The sequence below is a fragment of the Plecotus auritus genome, assembly GCF_963455305.1.
Source record: "Plecotus auritus genome assembly, chromosome: 3".
Lineage (NCBI taxonomy): Eukaryota > Metazoa > Chordata > Mammalia > Chiroptera > Vespertilionidae > Plecotus > Plecotus auritus.
The window spans coordinates 212499096-212522886 of record NC_137772.1 but is presented as its reverse complement, the minus strand read 5'-3'; the positions used below and the strand labels follow the sequence as shown (position 1 = coordinate 212522886).

Here is a 23791-nt window from a genome sequence, read left to right as displayed (position 1 = left end):
GATTGTTAGTGAGAGTAAGCAAATTCCAGTATGCCTACTGTCATTTGCATGTCTTCTCATGAAAATGGCATGTTTACAATTTTTTTGTATTTTCTCTTCAGTTGATCTATTCATTGTTTAAAATATATATATATATATATATATATATATATATATATATATATATATATATATATTATTTCAGAGAGGAAAGAAGAGATAGAAACATCAATAATGAGAGAGAATCATTGATAGGCTGCCTCCTGCACACCCCCTACTGGGGCCTGAGCCCACAATCCGGGCATGTGATCTGACTGGGAATCAAACCGTGACCTCCTGGTTCATAGGTTGACACTCAACCACTGAACAACACCAGCCATGCGGTCTATTCATTTTTAATTTGTAGCTGCTTTTTATACATTATGTACATTAGTCTATTGACTGTTCTAATAAATATTACAAGTTTTCTTCTGCTTCTGTGTTTGTCTTTAATTCTGTTTCTTATATCTCTTATCACTTAGATGTTTTCATTTTCTATCTACTCAAATATGTCAATTTGGTGATTAAAGAACTAAGCACAAGCCTGTCACATAGTCGGCACTTAGTCCAGGAATGCTGAATAAATGGATAGCTATCAAAATTTTAGATCTTTATTCCCTTTAACTCAATAAATTTATCTTATAGAGAAACTCACATATGCAAAGATATGTTTAAGAGGATATTAACTTTAGCATTTTGAATTCCAAAATCAGAAATAGCCTAAGTATTTAACAAAGGGGACTGACTAAATAATTTCTAATACATCCATGAGTTCAAGATCATGCATGTGTGAAAAGAACAAAGTAGATTCCCTATGTATTGAAATAGTGTAATGGCCATAATATTTGTGCTGAATTTTAAAAACATGCCTGATCAGCGTGGCTCAGTGGTTGGGCGTCGACCTATGAACTAGAAGGTCACGGTTGGATTCCCAGTCAGAGCACATGCCCAGGTTACAGGCTCAATCCTGGTATGGGGCAACTGATCAATGATTCTCATTGATGTTTCCATCTTTCCCTTTCCCTTCCTCTCTGAAATCAATAAAAATATATTTTAAAAAAAATAAAAACAGGCTAAAAGCTAATCATTTACATAAACTTTTAAACAAAGACATTCGTGTCAGATTCTGCCTTGCCTAAAAGCAAAAGTCATATTTATCACTTGCTGGTGACAAAATAACCTGTCTTTTTAATTGGGACTCTGGGCAAGGATGGTGTAAGAGAGCACTCAGATTGATGGACTGTGTCTACCTCTCCTTGCTCACCTCCAAAACCTTGGGTGGGGAAGACCACAAAAGGGTACGGGGTGAAACTTTCTCTCTGCCAAGGATGAACACATTCCAAAGGTGCCAAGTCACTAAGTAGAGTTTCCAGCATCTCTGTCCCCTCCCACCTGTGCTAGTAGAGAGGGACAGGAGTGTCCCTGGCAAACACCTGCTCGTTCCGTAGGGCTTCTAAAAGGACTAAGAGAGAGAGCTCTCTATGTTACATCTGCAGACCAGGATCACTCCCTAGTAGTGAGCTTTTCCGTTATTACATTAATTACTCATGAGAGGGTTGTATCCTATCACCTGTCCCTCAGGGGGACTTGTGGAACTGAAAAGGAAAATCATGCCTGAGTTGGAGACAAACTGCCCTGCTTCCCCTTCCCCCTCTCTCTAACAGGTGAGACAACACCTTAGTCAGTGGTTCCCAAGCTTTAGGGAGTCTCCAAATCCCCTAAACTGCTGGTTCTCCCAGAGGTGCTGATGGAGTCCATCTGTGGTGTGGCCCTGGAAACTGCATTTTAACCAACACCCCAGCTGCTTTTCATGGAAGCTGCCTTCGGAACATGCTCTGAGAAACATTAGTTTATGTATTAGGTGTCTTTGGCTTACACAAATGTATTGTATATAAATCACAATTTTAAAAATCAAATTAAATTTAAAATTCATTTCATAATCTCATGGTAAACTGCCAGGAAAGTTGAAGAATAGTTCTATGAGGTCATAAATAACTTTGGAGTTCAAGTCATATTAGATTTTCAAAGTAGAGCAAAATTCCAGTTGCTTGGACCAATAGAGAGGGACAGGCAAAACAGTTTTACTTTTATTTATTTTTAATGCTTTTCTTTTTTTAAATATAGTTTTATTGATTTCAGAGAGGAAGCAAGAGGGAGAGAGAGATAGAAACATCAATGATGAGAGAGAATCATTGATCCGCTGCCTCCTGCATGCCCCACACCGGAGACAGAGCCTGTAACCTGGTCATGTGCCCCAACCAGGAATCAAACTGTGCCCCCTGGCTCATAGGTCGATGCTCAACCACCAAGCCACTGCGGCCAGGCAAAAAGATGGTACAGTACTTTTAAAAAATGATACATACGAAGAATGAACCTGATATAAACTATGGACTTTGTGTCAATGTAGGTTCATCAAATAATTGGTAATGGGGGAGACTGGGAGCAGGCACTATATGGGATATCTCCACCTTTGGATTAATTTTGCTGTGAGCCTAAAACTGTTCTAAAAATAAAAAGTCTGTTTTAAAATAACAATAAAAATTATATACACACACATTGTAAATAACGTATTTTCCTTCACATGAGACTGCGAATTTTTCATTTATTTATAATAATTTTTGTGTACTTACCAAGAAACGCAGAGAAGTTTATCATGAATCCAAAAATACCACTCTCTGGAGGTGTTGTTCCTGTATCACTGAGAAAGAGAAGGAATATCCAAATTATTAAAAAGGAATTCAGTTCAGACCTCTGGATAGGCATGATCTGGCAGGTTTCATAATGTGCTTCTTTTGGGTCTTTAGTCACTTTGAATTGCAAAGATTTGTCCTGATTTTGTTCTAAAGTGTTTTAATTTTGGCTCTGAAAAAATCTAAAAATCTTTTTTTCTACCATTTGTTTTAATTGTAAAAGGTAGGAGATACTTAAAGTGAATGGTGGTAGTATTTCCAAAATAATCCAGCTCGATAAACTTGATGGATATGTGTCCATTCTTAGTGAAGAACTGAATGTAACTATTTTGGAGGGGTGGGTATGATGGTCTAAAATCACATTTGAAATATCTACCATTGGGATATTAAATACACATTAACACATTACATTTTTTAACAATTTGATTTATGCACAAATTTACAGTGCTGAAAATATGATGAAAAGCTGAGCAATATTATTAATACCTATCACTACTTTATGAAAACAATAGTGTACTGAGGGTGTATAGTAATTGTGGTAAATTATTTTAATAAGAAAATTATCTCTATAAAACACTTTTCAGGTGCAGTCTACCAATTCAGTAATTAAATGAGCTGGAAAGTAGTGTTTGGCAATTGTTTTCTTTTTTCTTTTTTCCGGGTGATTTTGAGAGCACATGTATTGAAGCTAGGGACAGTGAAGCAAGGACAGGCTTAGGATAAAAGAAGCAACAGGAGAGAGCCGAGGCGGGGCTGCTTTGGCTCTCTAGAAACCAAGGGGAAAGAAGTGAGCCGAGGTGGGACTGCTGTCCGCTCACTGGAGAGTCAGAGAAAAGGGGGCCTTGGAGACAGGCTCAGGGGGTTAGATCGGGACAAGCTGCTGCTGCCCATTGCTCCCCTGGTTGCAAGTCCTGTGGGAACTGTTAGAGTTTAGGAGATGTACACCTGACAGGGAAGACAAACGTGGGCAACAGGTTCTATTTTTCTTTTTATTTGTTTTTATTTATTTCAGAGAGAGGAACATCAATGATGAGAGAGAATCACTGATCAGCTGCCTCCTGCACATCTCCTGACCAGGAATCAAACTGTGACCTCCTGGTTCATGGGTCAACACTCAACCACTGAGCCACACCAGCTGGGTAAAAGGTTCTGTTTTCTACTGATCAATGCCAAGGTTTGCATTTTTACACTGTCAAGCTGCCCACGTAAAGCAACAGTTGAAAACTGATGGGAAAAGAACTCCCAACATGAAACAACTCGTACCCATCTTGAGTGTCCCCATGTTTTAAAACAACTCTGAAATTAAGGATTGAAAGACAGATCACATTGAAAAGACACACTTCAAAGTGTTTGAAGAACTCCACAAGAAGCCTGTGTGTGCGGAAAGCAGAAGCCTTTGTAAACACTCAATATTTGAATAGAGCTTGCTCTGCAGCTGGCACTCTGGTGTCTCAGCCTTGCCCAAGGCCCAGCCTCACCAGGTCCCAGCCCCTCTGGAGTCCCAGCTCCGCCACCTTCCCACGGTCCCACAGGCATACAGGAGCCTGGCTGCTGCTGCTGGGCCTGAGGCTACGGCTCTCCTGGGCATCCTCCCCTTGAGGAGGAAGACCCAGCCTTCTGGAACCACCACGCAGCCCAGACCCTGGACATCATCGAGAAGCTGCAGCCCACTAGATGGCTGCCAAAAACCTCATTATCTTCTTGGGGGACGGAATTGGGGTGTCCACGGTGACAGCAGCTCAGATCCCAAAGGAACAGATGAATGGCAAGCTAGGACCTTGGATAACCCCTGGCCATGGATCAGTTCCCACACATGGCGCCGGCCAAGACATGCAGCATGAACAAACACGTGCCAGATAGTGCAGACACTGCCACAGCCTACCTGTGTGGGGTCAAGACCAACTACAAGACCACTGGTGTGAGTGGGGCAGCCCGATAACCAGTACAACCAACACATGGTAATGAGGTCACCTCCGTGATGAACTGGGCCAAGAAAGCCGGGAGTTGCGGGAGGGAGTTGGGTCGGGAGGCTTGACTTCTCTGTGAGAATGAATTTTCTAGCAAAAGTTATGCCCAAAGATAGAGCTGTCACTGCCTTCTTCTCATTACTGGTTCCTGTCCCCTCCTCACACCCACTAAGCACCCTGTCGTGCTCAGAAGGGCATCTACCTCGGGCTACCAACAGTGAAGATGTGGGAGTGGTCACTGGTGACAAGGATCAGTGTGTCCTCACTTGTGAGCTGACTGGCACTGTCCATGGCATCATTGAAACTGATGGTCTCATGCCTGGCGAGTGTGGCTGTCAACCTATGAACCAGAAAGTTACGGTTGATTCCCGGTCAGGGCACAAGCCTGGGTTGCGGGCTCGATCCCCAGTGAGGGGCGTGCAAGAGGCAGCTGATCAATGATTCTCTCTCATCATTGATGTTTTCTATCTATCTCTCCCTCTCCCTCTCTGAAATTAAAAAAAAAAGAAGAAGAATAAAGAAACGAGAAGAAACTGATGGTCTCAGTCAGGGCCAGGTAAGCTCTGCTCTCATGATGGCCATGGCCGATGTGGGCTCCCCCTCCAGGAACAGGTAGAGGCCACAGGGGTTCAGGCCCAGCAGACTCAGGCTGCCTCTGTCATCTCCATCAGGGTTGGGTCCAGCTTGGGTCTCGGTGGACCTCATATTTCATGTCCTCCGGCTCAAAGAGGTCCAAGAGGTGTGTTACAGAGGGGTCCTGTGATATCTCAATGAGCACCCTTCGGTTCCACACACACCCAGCACCCTGGTGCTTGGCCTGACACTCCTGACCCAGGTTCTGTCTGTCCAGCCTGACTCTGTGCTGTCTGGCATCACCAGGATATTCAAGGTCTGGGGTCCCCTTGGGAAATGTATACTTGCAGCCTCCACCCAGGATCACATCAATGTCCAGGTTGGAGATGAACTCCATGGCAATGTCCTGGCAGCCCTTCGTTAATGCCTGGGCAGGCATGATGGCATCTGAGTACCAGTTTCGGTTCACCAGAGGTGCCGGCCTGCAAAGCATGCTGCACCCTCATTGTGGCTTTAGGCAATATGGTTTCCAGCCCTGTCCCTGCCCCACCCACCTCCTCACTTGTCATCTTGCAAATGAGGCACTTCCTGAACATTAAAACGGGGCTAGGAACTTATTGTTCATTTGCATGTGGCTTAGCAGCTTTTGAGGGTGTCATGTGTACACAGTAGTTTCTACGGTAAGTTGTGCCTAGGAAATTAGTTTTCTTCTGTATTTCCTTTGTTTACATTTCTACAAGTTAAGTTCATCATGGAAAATTCCAAGTTATTTGTTTAACATCCTTCTCCAAACTAATTTATGGTGTTAAGCCAGTGCATAATCACTTGATGGGGGCAATGGAATAAAAACAATACAAAGAAAACATGTATGACACTATAAGCCTGGTCAAATGCTGTTCTTTTAATCATTGGACACATGGGATCCATTACTCCAAAGCTTGAGTCATGGTTTATTAGGGGAGACTGAAATGACAAGATGCAAAATTATCTGCATGCCCAGACTGAGGTGTTTTGCTTGGGAGATTAGTTAGGCCTGTTGCTTGGCAGATTAATCAGGACTTAGAACCTAAAAACACTTAATATACCACCTGAAAAGGGGACCATTGCTTCCTTTATCTTCACAATAAGTAAATTATTTAAAAGGAGTTAGTATGATAATAAAAGGCATTACATTTTATTAAATACTTCCTATTATTAGGGCTAACTTTTTGGCAGCTTCACTTGGAGATGATTATTCTAGAGTGGGAGGCACCCTAAAGCCATACCAACTATTTTTAAATGTAAAAAGAACTTCCTACTCATCAATGCAAACCATTCGCTCTTTCCTCACACTGACCACATACGATTTTCCTTCTAGCAATCTGAGTTTCCTCTGGGTTCACTCATACAACATTTTGTAAAAATTGTTAAGCACTACCTAAGTGTTGGGAACTGTGCCAGTTGATGGGGCTACAAAGATGAAAAGATAATTTACTATCTTCAAGAAACTTAGTATCTAACAAAAAATTCAAAGGCTCTTGGATCCAATACATAGTTACTGATTGCTTTCTACATTAGCACCATTTTGTAGGCACGAAGAATAAAATTGTAAATGAAACAGAAAAAAAAGCTGCTCTTCCGTGGAACTTATACTCTTGGGGGAGGGGGGGCGGGCAATAAAAATAGTCTCAGAGTGAGGAATAGTGTGAAGAAAAGAAAACTGGATAAGAAGACAGAGGGTGATGGGTGAGTCATCTACTAAGACTGGGTATTCTGGAAGGGTACTTGAATAGTGGTCTGAATGAAGAGGACTACGGGGCCAGGAAAATTAAAAGCAGAGAGAGCAGCAAAGTCAAAGGCCTTCAGGTGGCAACATGTTAGAGGAACTGCAAGGAAGTGGCTGTGGCTGGAGGGAAGTGAGCAAGGACACATATGTGCAAATAGGGGTCACAGACAGCCGCCGTGGGTTGTGGTCGTGGTAAGGACTCTGAATGCTATTCTCAGCATGCGGGGCAGCTGTTGAGGGCTGAGAGCTGGGAAGTGATTACAAAGTTGATGTTTTTAAAGGATGTAACGAAAAGACTATAGAGAGGCAAGTGTACTAGTAGACCAGGGAGACCATTAGGGAGTGCCATCATGTTACCTGATGAGGATGGGGTAACCTGACTGAATGATAAATGAGCAAGCTTGAGGAACCACCCTTTATTTTACTTTTTTGCCTCTGAACAGCCATTATGAACTGTTTATTATATCTCCTTTAAGTTGACTAGAGGCCCGATGCACGAAATTCATGCAAGAGTAGGCCTTCCTTCCCCCGACTGCTGGCACTGGCTTCGCTCTGGCACCCTGGACCCGGGCTTCCCTCGCAGCCCCAGCTGCATCTAGCAGAATGTCTGGTCTAATTAGCATATTACGCTTTCATTATTATAGCTATTACACACAAATCCCAGCACAGAGTCATATATATATACTAGAAGCCCAGCATGTGAATTCATTAGGCCCCACCCACCCACCCCACCTCACCCTGCTCGCAGCCTCACCCACCTGCACGTGCCCCGCCCACCAGCCCGCCCCCTGCCATACTCACAGCCCCGCCCACCTGACCTGCATCAAGTCCCCGCCTGCGCCTGTGCACTCAGCCTCCTGGTGACCAGTCTTTGGTCATTCCGCCATGGTGGCATCATGACCACGGGGTTTTTATGATGGAGATATGGAAGATGGTGCATAAATATATTTCACTGGATTTGAGTAAGAATTTGTAAAGAGATGATAGTGGCTGGGATCAGGGTGGTGATGAAGAGGAAGGTGGTAATTTGTGAAGTGTTTTGAGGGAAGTCTCTAGAAACTCATCCTCCTTGGACTACAGCTGCTAATAGCAAAAAAAGAAAAAACAATTAACACTTCCTCGGTGCTTACACTCAGCCAGGCACATCTCATCTAGCCTTTACAGCATTACAAGGAAAGTACTTATTATTAGAAGAGTAACTCGCTCAAGGTTACACTGATACTTGTAGGTAATGGGGAAGCCAGGCCATGCATCGAGAGCTGTCTACTTTCAATGGACACAACTTAGGAACTCTTCTCTGCCATGCCCTATTCCATTTCTTTTTATAATGTTCACTAGAGGTCCGGTAAACAAAATTCGTGCACCGGGGAGGGGGGGTGTCCCTCAGCCCAGCCTGCACCCTCTCCAATCAGGGACCCCTCGAGGGATTTCCCACTGCCCGTTTAGACCCAATCCCAGTAGGATCAGGTCTAAATGGGCAGTCGGACATCCCTCTCACAATCCAGGACTCCTGGCTCCCAACTGCTCAGCTGCCTGCCTTCCTGATTGCCCCTAACTGCTTCTGCCTGCCAGCCTGATCACCCCCTAACCACTCCCCTACCAGCCTGATTGATGCCTAACTGCTCCCTTGCCAGCCTGTTTGCCCCTAACTGCACTCCCCTGCAGGCCTGGGTCCCCCCCAACTGCCCTTCCCTGCTGGCCTGATCACCCACCACTGCCCTCCCTTGCAGGCCTGGTTTCCTCCCAACTGCCCTCCCCTGCTGGCCATCTTGTGGTGGCCATCTTGTGTCCACATGGGGGAAGCCATCTTTGACCACATGGGGGCAGCCATCTTGTGTGTTGGAGTGATGGTCAACTTGCATATTACTCTTTTATTAGATAGGATAGAGGCCTGGTGCACGGGTGGGGTTCAGCTGGTTTGCCCTGAAGGGTGTCCCGGATCAGGGTGGGGGTTCCCTTGGGGCATGGGGCAGCCTGGGCAAGGGGCCTGTGGTGGTTTGCAGGCTGGCCATGCCCCCTGGCGACCCAAGCAGAGGCCCTGGTATCTGGGATTTATTTATCTTCTATAATTGAAACTTTGTAGCCTTGAGTGGAGGCCTGGGCCCGCCATGGTGTGTGGAAAGCTTGGCTTCCTCCATTGCCGGGGAAGCCCAAGCCTCCTACTCACTCCGTGGCCACAGCCATCTTGGTTGGGGTTAATTTGCATACTCGCTCCTGATTGGCTGGTGGGCGTGGTTTGTGGGTGTAGCAGAGTGATGGTTAATTTGCATATTACTCTTTTATTAGATAGGGTATTTCCATATGAGTTTATAGCATTATATATTTACAACCAGCTTGGCATCAGCTCTTCCTTTTGGAGCCATTAGTAAGTTGTTCTCGCGTGCAATAATTGTACGATGCATGTTCTTGATGGAGCGAAATGCAATTACTGTCAGGTTAAAAGGACTATTAAGTGGACACTTTTTTTAAAGTTAAATTTGTGGCATTATATTTAAATTTTTCAGCTCGAATTAGTCAAGACTTTTGAAGCAATACCCTAATGCCTTTTTAAAAGTCGGAATAACAGAAAAAAAAATGTTCACAATTCTACTTAATGTAGTGAGGGGAAACTGAAATGTAATCAAATGACAATGGAAAATTTAAAAAGTGAACAGAGGATAAATTTACTGTTGGCTTGTTTAGAAGCCAAATACTGCATCCATCACCTCCATTAATTTTCAAGCTGTAGAAGTTTGGGATCTTCAATTTTGTTATTATACTTTTCTTTTTAAAATGTATATATACATTTTTATTGATTTCAGAGAGAGGAAGGGAGAGGGAAAGAGAGAGAAACTCAATGATGACAGAGAATCATTGGTCGGCTGCCTCCTGCGTGCCCCCTACTTAAGATGGAGCCCAAAACCTGGGCATGTGCCCTGAATGGAAATAGAACTGTGACCTCCTGGTTCATAGGTCAACACTCAACCACTGAGCCATGCTGGCCAGGCTATACTTTTCTTAGAATTAAATAATTTGGTTTATGTTTTCTTTAAGAAAATAATAAACTATAAATTATCATTTAAGGATGATACTTTCCTTAGCTAAATGTTTTAAATGGCATGCCTGCCTTTTTGTCCTCATGACATTGTGGCTTAGAAACACTAGGGGATAATGATCACTGCACTGTATGGCATTAACATCACATCAGAATACATGGGTCTCTGTACCCAAACCTCATTCTCTGGGTATTTATTATCCAGACCCCATTGCTACGGTTGAACAGGAAAGTGAAGGTCACTGTTGCCTGAAATTCATTGTAGTTAGTAATCAAAAAGTTGGTTTAAGCAGGAAGTCATCAAAAAGTATATGGATACATACCTAACACAAACATAGAATTATACATTCACTTGCCTATTTGTTGACGTAGGCCAAGACTGTTACATGAGTATAAATCCAATGTTTGGGTGGCTGATATATACACCATACCTACTCCCCATCATCTCATTTTGTTTGGGTTTCTTTAAAGTGAAGAAAAATCTCAAGACATTTTTGAAGCAATTTGAGTGCAAAATCCTTTCCGTGGTTTTTATTTTTTTGTTTTTTTAATTGATTCCAGAGAAAAAGGGAGAGGGAGAGAGATAGAAACATCAATGATGAGAAAGAATCATTGATCGGCTGCCTCCTATACACTCACTAACTAGGGATCTTGAGCCGGCAATCCACGCATGAGCCCTGACGGGGAATTAACCGTGACCTCCTGACCTCCTGACCTCCTGGTTCATACGTCAACACTCAACCACTGAGCAACACCGGCCGAGTTTAGTGTGGTTTTTTTTTACAGTTTTTATAAATCCTTACATTTGTCATAAACACTACTGAGCAAACTACAGTCTCTTTTGGAACTTTCCAAAACACTCAACCGAGTTTTCTTAGAAACTACAATTCTTTTTTTGCATTTACAGACCAACAGTTTATTTATATTGAGTTTAAGCACACCATTACAATAAAAAAACACAACTGGCGTAAACACTTTTGGGAACAAACACAGCTGGCATTTGATAAGGGTACAAAGAAAGAGGTGAAAGCAGCAAGCAAGCAGCTCTGAGTGGCCATCACTGGGTGCGGTTTTCAGGGTCCACTGGCTTTAGTCAATGTACTGCTCAGAGAATGAGGTTATCAGTTAAACCAGCAAATTCATTAAGTTGAGTTTGGTTGAGAACGTTTCTGTTATGTGCACAAATACACCGATCACTTATAAAACTTAGCCCTCAACCAAATATCCCTTCCTACTTAACACTAGCACCTATCCAGACCAATGTGGACTTGTCTCTTGATAATACTAATAGCAATTGCTTACAGAGAATTTATTATGTCCTTGGCCCAGGGTGTTAATGAGTTCTAAGTGGGTTCATGTGTTAACTCATGAGGGCGGTGCTATTCTTAAACCATAGGGAAGCAGAAAGAAGTAACTTGTCCAAAGTCCCATAGATGGGGCACATGATAGACTTGTATTCTAACCAAAGCTGTCTGCTCTAAAGTTGTTCCTTTGTCCAACACACTGTATTATTCCCTCTCAGTATGATTACCAAATGTGAATATTTACTAGGCGAGCCAGTTTTCTGCCACCAATCACCGAGCAGGGCTTGTGGTCATGAGGAGGAGCAACGGGAGTGACTAAAGACCACACTCAATCCAGCAAACAGAACTTGACAAAAAGTGAGACTAGGCTACGCAGAATGCAGAATTGGCAAAACTTTAAAAGTCAAGGGACTCAGAATATTCTGGAAGCATGAGACACAGCCCAAGGAGAGGATATAAAAGAGAGTGGCTTATCATCTGGAGGAGTTGATAAATAAATAATCAGAATGATTACAAAGTTGCTAACCTTGTAAAATATGGAGAATTTCATGACGTCAGTAGAAATGGGGTCGAAGAAGAGAGAGAAACACAACCAAAGTTAATCAACAGTGAATGCTGGCAGAATCAGTTAACAATTGAAGAGAAGCTGACAAGGTTAATAAAATGGGCATAAATAAAACTGGCCCTTCTGTTGTAAGTGATCTTAGGGTTCAGTCAATATTTACTAAGCATCCCCTATGTTTCTAGCACTGTCGTAAATGCTGGGGAGGCAGCAGTGATGAGACCCTATATCTCTACCCTCATGGAACTTTTGTGTGAGAGACAGACAATAAACAAGATCAATATCCTTAAACAAAGAGTAACAATTATCATTGGGAAAACTGAAGTTAAAACACTTCTGCAGAAATGACCCTCTTCCTATCCCCCTTCAAAAAACAAATGTGAAATCAAGGACTTTGGATCGTGCAACCATAAAACAGTATTGGAAAACTAGGTGCTCCTCCCTTAAAAATCAGCACCTGAATTATTTTCAGATTTTTGTTCATTTTAAGAATTTTGCATTTTCATTTTTTTGTTCATTATCAGAAGCGTTCATTATAATGAATTTTGTACATTATAAGAATTAGCACACTGTGATTATAACCTACATTTTGTTAACTAAGTGAAAGGCTCAACCTCTTTTACTTTGTTTACTGTATCATTTTGTTCCCCCTTTTAAGTGGTTTAATTTTAGTTGACCCAGTTTTCTGCCATCAATCACTGAGCAGTGTTTGTGGTCCTGAGGAAGAACAATGGGAGTGACCAAAGACCACATTTGGTACAGCAAACAGCACTTGACAAAAAGTGAGAGCAGGCTAAAAAAGGATGCAACCAGGATGCAGAATTGGCAAAACCAAGGGCCACAGAACATTCTGGAAGCATGAGACACAGCCAAAGAAGTTGTAAAAGAGAGTAGCTTATAAGCTAAGAGGAGTTGATAAGTAACTAGTGATCCACGATAACCTGAGGGATTTGGTCACAGAGGAAATATAAGAAACTGTAACAAATTAACCTTGATGGTGCTCAAGAATGTGGGTGTAACCTTGTGAAAATCTAAACCAATCCTTTTATGTTGACCTTGGTTTGCCCTTGGTTTTGACATCCTTGCATTAATGGCCTCATAATCCAGAAATATCACACTGTACTATTGCAACTTGTTAAATTTAGTAGATGTTTGAATCCCATATTTCTATTTTAATTTTCTGACCAGAAACCCATCCATTTGGCTAAAAAATAACTACATACAAAAAGGTGTTCCACATTTGCAAGACGTTACCTTTGAGATAAACTGGGTAAAAGATATATAAGATCTTTCTCTATTACTTTATATAGCTGCATGTAAATCAACAATTATTGCAAAGTAAAAAGTTTAATTGTGTAAAAAGAAAAAAGGATTGTTTCCACCTTATTTCTTATATGCTAAGGTCTTCTTGACCATGACCTACTCTACCCATCATACACAGATAAACCATTTCATTAGTTTCTATATGCAAGCAAATATACATGTGTATTACCCTCGCCCTTTACCCCTCAAGCCCCACCACCTCTCCTAATTGGTAGCATATTTTGTTTTGCATCCTGCTTTTTCTATGTAACAATGTATCAGAGATTTTTCTATATCAATGTATTAAAGAGTATTCTATATAGAGAGTTTTTCTTGAAATCTTCTTTGGATAAAGTATATTTATTTAGCCAGTCCTCTACTCATGGTTATTTGTATGGTTTCCAACCTTTTGTTATTAAAAGAAATGCTATGAGTAATGCTATTTTTGTCATTTTGATAAATAATGCCAACGTACCTCTCTAGAGATTTAATCAATTTACATTCCTACCTGCAAAGTGTGAGAGTCTGTTTCCCCAAAGTCTCACCAATAGAGTGTGTCACACATTTGGGTTTCTGCCCATCTAGTAGATGAAAAATTGTATCAGTGAGTTTTAATTTGATTCATGAGATTGAGCATCTTTCTACATGTCTAAGACCTATTTGTCCACTTATCCAACATACTGAAGAAGAACAATGTAATAAGATAATATATGATCAGGAAACTCAGTTTGAATGTCATACTGGATAGGGGTCCTCCCAGGGTTCTGGCTCTTAATTAAAATGCAATTGCTTGCCCAGCTGGCATGGTTGAGTATCAACCTATGAACCAGGAGGTCACTGTTTAACTCCCAGTCAGGACACATGACCCAGTTGATAGTTCAATCCCCAGTGTGGGACTTGCAGGAGGCAGCCAATCAATTATTCTCTCTCATCATTAATGTTGCTATCTCTCTCCCCCTCTCCCTTCCTCTTTGAAATCAATAAAAATATATTTGTTTAAAAATGCAATGGGTCTTACTCAGTGTTCAACATTGTTTAAAAAAAAAAATCAGACATCCAATTGGCTGAACAAAGTGTTTAACATTGTTAAGAAGAAAATCAGAACATCCATTGGTCATCACGTGAAAGGACTATCTTAAATACAGCTAGTGCCCGGCTTATGGTGGTTCTATTTGTGATTTTTTAAATGTATTTATTTTTTTTACTTTACCGTGGTGTGAAAGCAATAGACATTCAACAGGAAACGTACTTCAAATTTTAAATTTTTATCTTTTCCCAGGCTAGCAACATTCAGTAGGATATTCTGGTGATGCTGGACAGCAGCGGTGGGCCCCAGCTCCCCATCAGGCACAGGATCGTGAGGGTAAACAACCAGCACTCTGCAGTGTACCATGTGGCCATTATTCTTTGTTTTAGGTCAATGCTTCAAACATTCTTCAGGCCCAGGGTGCTTTCAGCTGTGTTAACGGTCAATGGAGAGTTCCCATACAACCATTGTTTGTCACTTTCAGTACAGTATTAAATAAAGTACATGAGCTATTCAACACTTTATATGGTTTTGTCCAACTACAGGTTAATGTATGTGTTCTGAGCATATTTATGGTAGGCTAGACTAAGCTGTTGTGTTCAGCAAGTTAGGTGTACTAAATGCATTTCCAACTTAAGATATTTTGGACCAAAAAAAAGGGGAATTCTATGGAAAGTAATCTCACAAGCTGATCTGATCATAAATTCCTAAATGAGCAGGTCATGGTGGGCAGTCATGCCCCAGGCATAGAACTCCTTTAATAAAAGGTTTTAAACCAGCCCTGTCCATTGCACATCTAGGTTAACACACCATTGAAATACCAGAAGCAATGCATCTTGAAGGGGCATCAACCCTCAAGAGAGCACATAATCTTATTAACTGTCCAATCTCTGAGTTACTTCCTTCCACCTCCATGTAATCTTTCTAAATTCCTTAATTTCAAATGCATAAAAGAAAGTGCAAAACTGTTATTCTCAGGAGCAGTGAGATCTTGCTCCCCGCACATGTCATCAGTTTGGCTCAAATAAACTCATTAAAATTCTCTACAACACAAGAAAAAACAATAAAAAAAATTTTAAGATAAAAATTAAAAAAAAATAAAAGTCTCTACAGGTTTGAACATTTTTTATGTCGGTATTTTCAACTTAAGATAGATTATCAAGACATAACCCCACAATCAAGGACTATCTGCAACCCAACCACCAATAACCTACCTACCTGATCAAGCCTCCCCTAAAGCTATCTGTCCTGTCCCAGAGGAAGAATAACAATATCCATAGTGGGTGTCTGAGAAATATTAATTCAACTAAAATTGAGAGCCTTCATGAATCTTACTAGTGGCCTGGTGCACAAATTCATTCACATTGAAAGGAAATGAATTAGAAGAAATATTTTAATATCACTATTCACCCTTTCTCTATAATAGAAATGTCAAATTCATGATAGACAATGACAGATCGAAACATATGCATGCAATTGGCACCAGCAAGAGCTTTATATCTATCACACACACACATACACACACACACACACACACACACACACACACACACACGAGTCAACTTAGCCTTTTATATATATAGAATAAACTTGCTTAATTAGACCTGCTTTCTGATTTGGCTAAACTTTCCAGCCCAGTGAAACACCCTAACTTCTCTTTCAGGTGATTGTCAGCAACCCAGCAGTAAATATCAACACAAAGCAGATTATTACTGTAGATCACACAGGGAGAACAAAGGATAAAATATTTAACTGCAGCAGTGTTTGACTACATTCTGCACAGTGAGAAAACCTGAAGTTATTTTCAAGTTCCACAATTTCTTACTTCTTTTCAGTTAGGTCAAGTTTCTAGGCTTTCTAAATCTCCATTTTCCAGCTAATGAAAGAAAATAGGATTCTACCGAGTCTCCTATCTACCTACTCCAGGACTTCTGTGAGGATCAAATGAGATGAGGCATGGGAAAACACTTCACAGACATTTGGTTAAAGTGTAAAATGTTTCCACCTGGCTATAAAGCAAGTTGTGTTCCTGGGCTGAAGAAACTGCAAGGAGGCTAGTCGCTAGGGAGAGGAAGCCGGGCGTTGCTATGTGACATCATTACCTGGCGCTCACAGCCACCATTTCTGGGCAGGGCTGGGCTGTGGACTGCATTTTGCACCATGGGTTCTTGGCAACGTCGGCTGTGATTTGGTGGGCTGTCGCTCCGGGGTGGTGGTGGGGCCTGTGTCCCACTTTGGGGAAGCCAAGTGTTGCTTTGTGGGCGCCAGGTCTGCGATGCAGTTTCTCTGTAAATGGCCAGTGCGCATCACGGCAGCTCTTGCATTGAGCATCTGCCCCCTGGTGGTCAGTGCACGTCATAGCTACCAGTCGGACAGACACTTAGCATATTAGCCTTTTATATAGATAGATAGATATAGATATAGATGATATAGATATAGATATAGATATAGATATAGATATAGATATAGATATAGATATAGATACTCCAGAGGGAAGACAGGTGACCAACATAATAAATAAATCACCTAGTTTGTTAGAAGGTGATAGGTGCTGTGGTGAATAATATGACTAGATACGGGGAGGCCTGGCACATTTAAGACACAGGAAGGAAGCCAGTGCGGTTGGAGGAAATGGAGGGAGTGGGGGTAATGAAGAGTAAGAGGTATTGACAGCAGAGATGAATCACAGAAGACAAAGCTGAACATTTCTGGACAAAACTGATCATTCAGGCATGCCCAATCAGGCCCTGATGTCTAGTTCTTACCTACACCTTGCCCTTTCATCAATGACTTGGTTTTCTAGGAGGCAGAGAGCTCAGACAACCAAAAGCCCCAGGCACATGTGGGCAAACAATCCACATGTTTGCTGTGTGTGTGTAGGCTGATGATTCCTGGCAACAACGGAACAATCTCATGCCTTTTTCTCCAGTCATTCTGCTTTTCCTAAAGGCTTCTTTTCCTTATTAAATGTACAACCTCTTTCCTGGCACGTCTATGATTTAAGCATCTCACAAGTGGTTCGTCTTGTCAGCTCATTTCCCCATTTCTGATGTGTATCTGTCCCTGACCTTCAGGTCCGGGACACACACAGCACTTCAGGGAGGGGAGCATTTGAGATCTTGCTCCCAAGCATGTATGTCTTCAGTTAGACTCAAATAATTCCTATTAAAATATTTTAAAAAGCACACACACTCAAACCATTGCAATGAGAAAAGCTTTTAACACAGGTCTAAGAAGAGCTATCCTGCTTCAGAATCAAGAGGAATTAGACAGTCTGGCACACAGCTCAGTGGTTGAGTGGCAACCTATGAACCAGAAGTTTACAATTTGATTCCCGGGTTGCAGCTGGATCCCCAGTGTGGGGCATGCAGGACGAAGCTGATCAATGATTCTCTCTCATCCCTGATGTTATCTCTCTCACCCTACCTCTCTCTGAAATCAATAAACTTCTTTCTTTTTTTAAGGAGCAAGACAATGGCACTTGGGACTGAGATGTGCCATGAGACACCAAGTCCAGGTTTCTTCAGGGGCACAAAGCCAGATGGGAAAGTTTGCTTGATGCATGGAGCCTCTTTCTGTATGGAAAACACCCCCACCCCTCCAATGACTGCAGATTTACCCTATCTCCTGAATGCTCTCTTTCTTGCACCTCTAAACCCTAGTCTCCTCTTATCTCACCTTCATTTCCCCTTCCTCACCCACAAAGAATATATTACAGAATATTTCGCACGAGGCAGAAGGCTGCAGGAGGGAAAGCCCCTATAATCTGTATCATCTCTACAAACTTTGGTGTCACCAACTTTATTATCCCCTCACCAGCCAATACAGACCCAGAGAAGCCACACCTCTAGGATAGAGATGAATCGTTCTAATAAAGACTGCTGTGGACAAGACACAGAGTTGGGAGTCACAGGAAGAGAATCGGGACCTGTGTCCTGGGCAATGAAGAAGTGACCTTAAAAAGGTGGAGCCCAAAACTCAAGAAAAATGGAACAGCATAATGACAACACAGGAGGTGTCACAAGTTGTTGATAGCTTGAGGGCTCTGACTCTGGGGGCACAGAACCCAGGGGAGGGGGGAGGGTCTCGGCCAGCTCCATCCAGGAGAGCTTAAGCCAACTCCCAAAGACCTGGAGTGTTGCTTTGGGCATGGGACGTAATTTGGGTGTGAATTCTGCTTCCACCATTTCCTAGCTGTGACATCAGTGTCACACTGATGGTATTTCAACATCTGCTTAAACTTAGTTTCCTTTCTTGAAAACATGAACCAGACATCCAGTTCACGAGGATGCTGGGAAGCAGAAGTGAAATATGCGAGCTGTTTTAGCTCACACCTGGATCTCCAACTTGCACTCAATAAACGGCATCCATCGTTGCCCAAAAAAGCGTCTTCCTGAGATTTCTGTCCCATCCCCAGTCTGAAAGTTCTGTGTAGTTCTGTCTATCCCGAACCCCTCCTGATGCTCAGCTGCGCGCCCCCTGTCTCACACATCTGCCAGGGGGCAGCCTCTCCTCTCCTCCTAGTCAGATCCCATTCATTAGGTGCGGAAAGACGCCCCGCTGGGTCCGGGTCCCAGCCTCTGCATCAGTGGCACCCCGCGGCGCCTCTGCCCGGTCCACCCTCCGCCCATCCTACCTGATGTAGGGGAGGAAGGGGTTGACGTGCCCGGAGAGCACAGCGACCACGTAGGAGATGATGAAGGCGGCGGATGACCAGGTCACCAGGAGGAAGGGGACGAAGGCCATTCCCTTCAGGAAGCGCGGCATCGCGCCGCCTGGGGTGCGCTGCGCTCGGCGGGGCCAGGCGTCGGGCTGCTCCGGGGGCGGGGGCGCCACGTGCCAGCCGTCCAGGCGGCGGCCACCTTGCGGTGCGGACGGCCACGGGCGGCGCGATGGGAGACTCCGCGTCGGGGAGGCAGGCCAGGCCGGAGGGAAGGGAAGCGCGGAGAGCGGAGGAGGCTGCGGGCGGCCGAGCGCGGGCCGGGGTGGGTGGGGCGCCAGGGGCCCGGGCTTGTTGCGAAGCGGGTGAAGTCACAAAGTGTTGGCCCCGCCGAACTGGAAGCGCGCGGACCTCCCCGCCGACGCCACTCCGGAGACGCGGCTCCTTTCACTTTTGATTCGGATGCGGCGGGGTCGGCGCAGGCGGGAGGGCTGCGCGGGGGACGCGGGCGGAAATGTCCGGCTCTCTGCTCGGCGGTTGCACAACTCCGGAGAAACTGATCTCCTCCCGCCCCCTCCTTCCCTCGGGGTTTCCGGGGTACCAGGCCTGGAACACCTGGGCTTCCCCTCCCAGGTGCCTCGCCCGCGCCGCTGGGGAGAGGGGAGCCCCCGCGCTGACACCCACCCCATCCCGCCGCGCTGCTGCTCCAGCTCCTGCTCCTGCTCTTGCCGCTGGCTCCAGGATAAGGGCTGGGTGAGGGCTTGGCCAGGCCACGCGCCTCAGACGTGACACCCACCTGGATGGTGTCCCCATGAAAACCTAGAGTGTGGGGCAGGTAGGAGTAGGGTGCGGCTGAGCTCTCGTTTGGATGGCCGGCCTCGTGTGCCTCCCATGGTTCTGTCTTAAACCTGCGCAGGCTTGGACTATTGGTTTCCTGAAAATTACATTTCCCTTTCCCCTCTCACTGATCAGGGTTAGCCCCAGCTTGGAGCCATGACCTAAGTAACATGAGTCATGGTGACTTCATACATGTCAAACCCTGCGATAGGGATTTGTGTCCTGCAGGCACTTACAAGCATGGAGAGTCTGAAGGATAGTTTAGGGATTCTGAGCCCAGGGTGGAGGTCATTGGGTCACTGGGTCATTGGCGACCAAACATGGGTTCTTTTCAGCTGCATAAACATTTCTTGGGTGCCCCACCCTGCTAGGGGACAGGATACAAAGATTAGTCCTATGAGGTTTAAGAAAACAGACGTTCAAAATAAAATAAAATTGTGTGGAATATTAAATAGATTGGAGATGATTTTTAAAAATAGAAATATGCAGAGAGATAAGAGGCTCTGATGAAGAACCGGGGAAGGTTTCCTGACAGATATTAGAGTTTTTGAAAGTAAATGATTGTTCTCCAGGCAAAGAAAGGTGAGACTAGCATTCCAGGCCAAAGAAACAGGAGAAAATGCAGAGTGTGAACGTGCCTGTTTTTCTGGAACTAAAGAGAAGCACTCAAGTGTAGGCAGGGAACGGAGAGGTGACAAAGACACCATATCAGCGTAGCCCTGCTAAGAGTCTTCGGTGTGTGGTGTTTTCTGTGCTTTATATATATATGTATATTTTATTGATTTCCGAGAGGAAGGGAGAGGGAGAAAGAGAGAGAAACATCAATGATGAGAGAGAATCATTGATTGGCTGCCTCCTGCAGCCACACGGATAGAGCTCTCAACCTGGGCACGTGCCCTGACTGGGAATTGAACCGTGACCTCCTGGTTCATAGGTCGACACTCAACCACTGAGCCATGCTAGTCGGGCTGTGTTTTTGTTTTTGATTTGGTTTGGTTTTTGGTCGTGAGGAGAGTGTAGGAATATGAACAGACTCCTATTTCAGGAGATCATTGTGGCTGTGGGGGGAGTGAGCACCATATTGAATAACCCAGAAGCTTCAAATTAAGGCTTTTTAAAAATCACAAAAGCTGGAAAAGAATCAACAAAAAGAAAAAATATCACAAGAGCTCATAACTGTGTATGGTGGCAGGTGGCTATTAGAATAATCGGAGAGGGTCACTTTGTAAATTAAGTGTCTAACCACTATGCTGTACGCCTGCAACTAATATAAAATAATATTGAATGTCAGTTGTCAATTGTAATTGAAAAATAAACGTAGAAATCACAAAAGCTGTCGTTCATGGTGATTCATTGTACATCTCTACCTAGGTTTGTGTGTTTTTTTAATTATCAATTTTAAATATGTCTTTATTGATTTTTGTAGAGAGAGGGGAAGGGAGAGGGAGAGAGAGATAGAAACCTCCATGAGGGAGGCATGGATCAGCTGTCTCCTGCCTGCCCCCAACCAAAGATTGAGCTGCAACCCGGGCATGTGCCCTAACCGGGAATTGAACCTGGGTTCATGGGTCAACGGTCAACTCTTTAGCCACACTAGCCGGTGGTTTGTGTGTTCTGAAAACCACTCTTCCCTGGCCTTTTCTCCCCTTGCATTTCTCTTTGCCTGCTCCACTAGATTCACCTGATTTTAAAAACCCTCCCTGAGGCAGGGGAATTATGACATCAAATGGAATTCACCCATTCATCATATCTTTCTGTTGCCTATGTAATTCCCTTAAGTCTGTGATCAGCAAACTGCGGCTCGCGAGCCACATGCGGCTCTTTGGCCCCTTGAGTGTGGCTCTTCCACAAAATACCACTGCCTGGGCGAGTCTATTTTGAAGAAGTGGCGTTAGAAGAAGTTTAAGTTTAAAAAATTTGGCTCTCGCCCTAACCGGTTTGGCTCAGTGGATAGAGCGTCGGCCTGCGGACTGAAGGGTCCCCGGTTCGATTCCGGTCAAGGGCTTGTACCTTGGTTGCGGGCACATCCCCAGCAGGAGGTGTGCAGGAGGAAGCTGATCGATGTTTCTCTCTCATCGATGTTTCTAACTCTCTATCCCTCTCCCTTCCTCTCTGTAAAAAAGCAATAAAATATATTTTTTTAAAAAAATTTGGCTCTCAAAAGAAATTTCAATCGTTGTACTGTTGATATTTGGCTCTGTTGACTAATGAGTTTGCCGACCACTGCCTTAGGTAATCGAATTGACTCATCATTTTTCACACAATTAAAAGAATTGTGTGACTATAATGGCAATAGGTATTTTGTTGTTTAAAATAAGTATGTATACGTGTATGTATTTAAAACAGGTAGATAGCTCTGGCAGTGTGGTTAAGCGTCATCCCAGCCACCCAGAGGTCCCTGATTAGATTCCCGGCCAGGGCACATGTCCAGGTTTCTGCTCCATCCCCAGTAGAGGGCAAGTGGGAGGCAGCCAATGCTGTTCCTCTCTCTTCCTCTCTCTCTCGAAAACCAATAAAAACATATTAAAAAATAAGACATAACTATAATTGTATATACGTACATATGGTATCAAACAGCCCTGAGAAGCACAGAGCTTCTTCTTCTAAAAGCTTTCCATACCGTAGACCTTATTAACACCCTCGCCTCAGAATAGTAAAGTTTATATGGTACGAAATGTTAAAGCCCTGGAAAACAACCTCACTGGTGAAGGAAACCAGAATATATCACCCCAAAGTATGCAACTTTGACGTAAGAATGTTTTTGAGCTGAAAGCAATTCAGAAGCAGCAAAAGCAGGAAGAGCTCTCTATCTGCCTTTCTGTCTAAAGGCAGGTATTTCCTTTACTGGATGGAGACTGCTCCAGACTCTTAGCCCAGAGAAGGCTCCAGAGGAATCTGCAAACCTTGCTCCATTAGTTTTCCTCCCGTTTGTTTACCTTCCCAGTCCCCCCTCCCCTACCCGCCTCCTTGGAACCTAAAACCATTTTCCTTTGTCATGTCATTTCTGTACAAATTCATTGTTGTTGTTTTTTTAGCCTCACCCAAGCATATTTTTCCATTGACTTTTAGAGAGAGTGGAAGAGAGAGGGAGAGACAGAGAGAAATATCGATGTGAGAGAAACACATTGATTAGCTGCCTCCTGCACACTCACAGACCAGGGCCTGGGCCAGGGAGAAGCCTGCAACCGAAGTACATACCCTTGACCGGAATCAAACCTGGGACCCAGTGTGGGTGCTGAATAAGTGTGTATCCCTTCTTCACTTTCTCTCTACCCCTATCAGCTGGCTGGATACCAGTGCCCATGATGACCTTGCACTCCACGTATTATGGATAGAGACTGTCAACCTAAATCACTTCACTTGACTCTCCCACCTTATCTAACTCATCTAAAGTGAGTTGACGTGGTATTTCCTGTTTCACAGAGAGGGTCAGGCAGATGTTAACACGGCTGTGCCCAACAAACAAATACAGGAGAACTAACATGAATGAAAGATTATTGCAATTCAATATATTTAGAATTAAATCAAAATAGTATACTATTCAGTGAATGGCAGGGTCACGGGGATCATTCCACCCAGGTGGCATGTCAGCATCCTCCTCCTTCTGAGTCCTTAGAAACAGTCAAGTGAATTGATGAGTGGATGTGTGTAACGGTTGCTCCGAAAAAATGGCAAACATAGTAATGTGTACCATCTCTTTAGAAGTAATGTGCATAAGTTCTACTCTCCCTTTTGTGGTCAGAATACACTTAAAATATGCTCTTGCAGGGTAGAGATTAGATAGAATCTCTTTCCTGCATATTCCTGCTTTTGAAAGAGGGGCATTGCCACAATATGGATGTCTTGATTTTGGGTATCAGTCACCATGTGAATGGCCCACCCCATGTGTGTGTGTCTTTATTATGGCAGGGACCCCTGAGCTGTGAATGTATTCTGGGCCCGGTTCCCAGGGATGGAGAGCAGTCCCCACTGTTCACAAAGGCAGGAAATTTCAACACACCCTCAACATGCTTTGAATAGAGCAGAGGTGACACAGTGAACCAGATTTTTTC

General features: G+C 43.7%; 1 protein-coding gene across 1 annotated transcript in view; it reads right to left on the bottom strand.

The window, feature by feature from the left end:
• Positions 1-19434, bottom strand: part of DRAM1 (DNA damage regulated autophagy modulator 1) — a 39914-nt gene extending 20480 nt beyond the window's left edge. Inside the window, exons 1-2 of the mRNA XM_080659476.1 lie at positions 18879-19434; positions 2649-2716 (exon numbers count right to left, since the gene is read on the bottom strand). Of these exons, the coding sequence (XP_080515602.1) occupies positions 2649-2716; positions 18879-19009 (199 nt within the window). The 5' untranslated portion in view covers positions 19010-19434. The remainder of the gene's footprint in view (positions 1-2648; positions 2717-18878) is intronic.
• Between the last annotated feature and the right edge of the window lie 4357 nt (positions 19435-23791).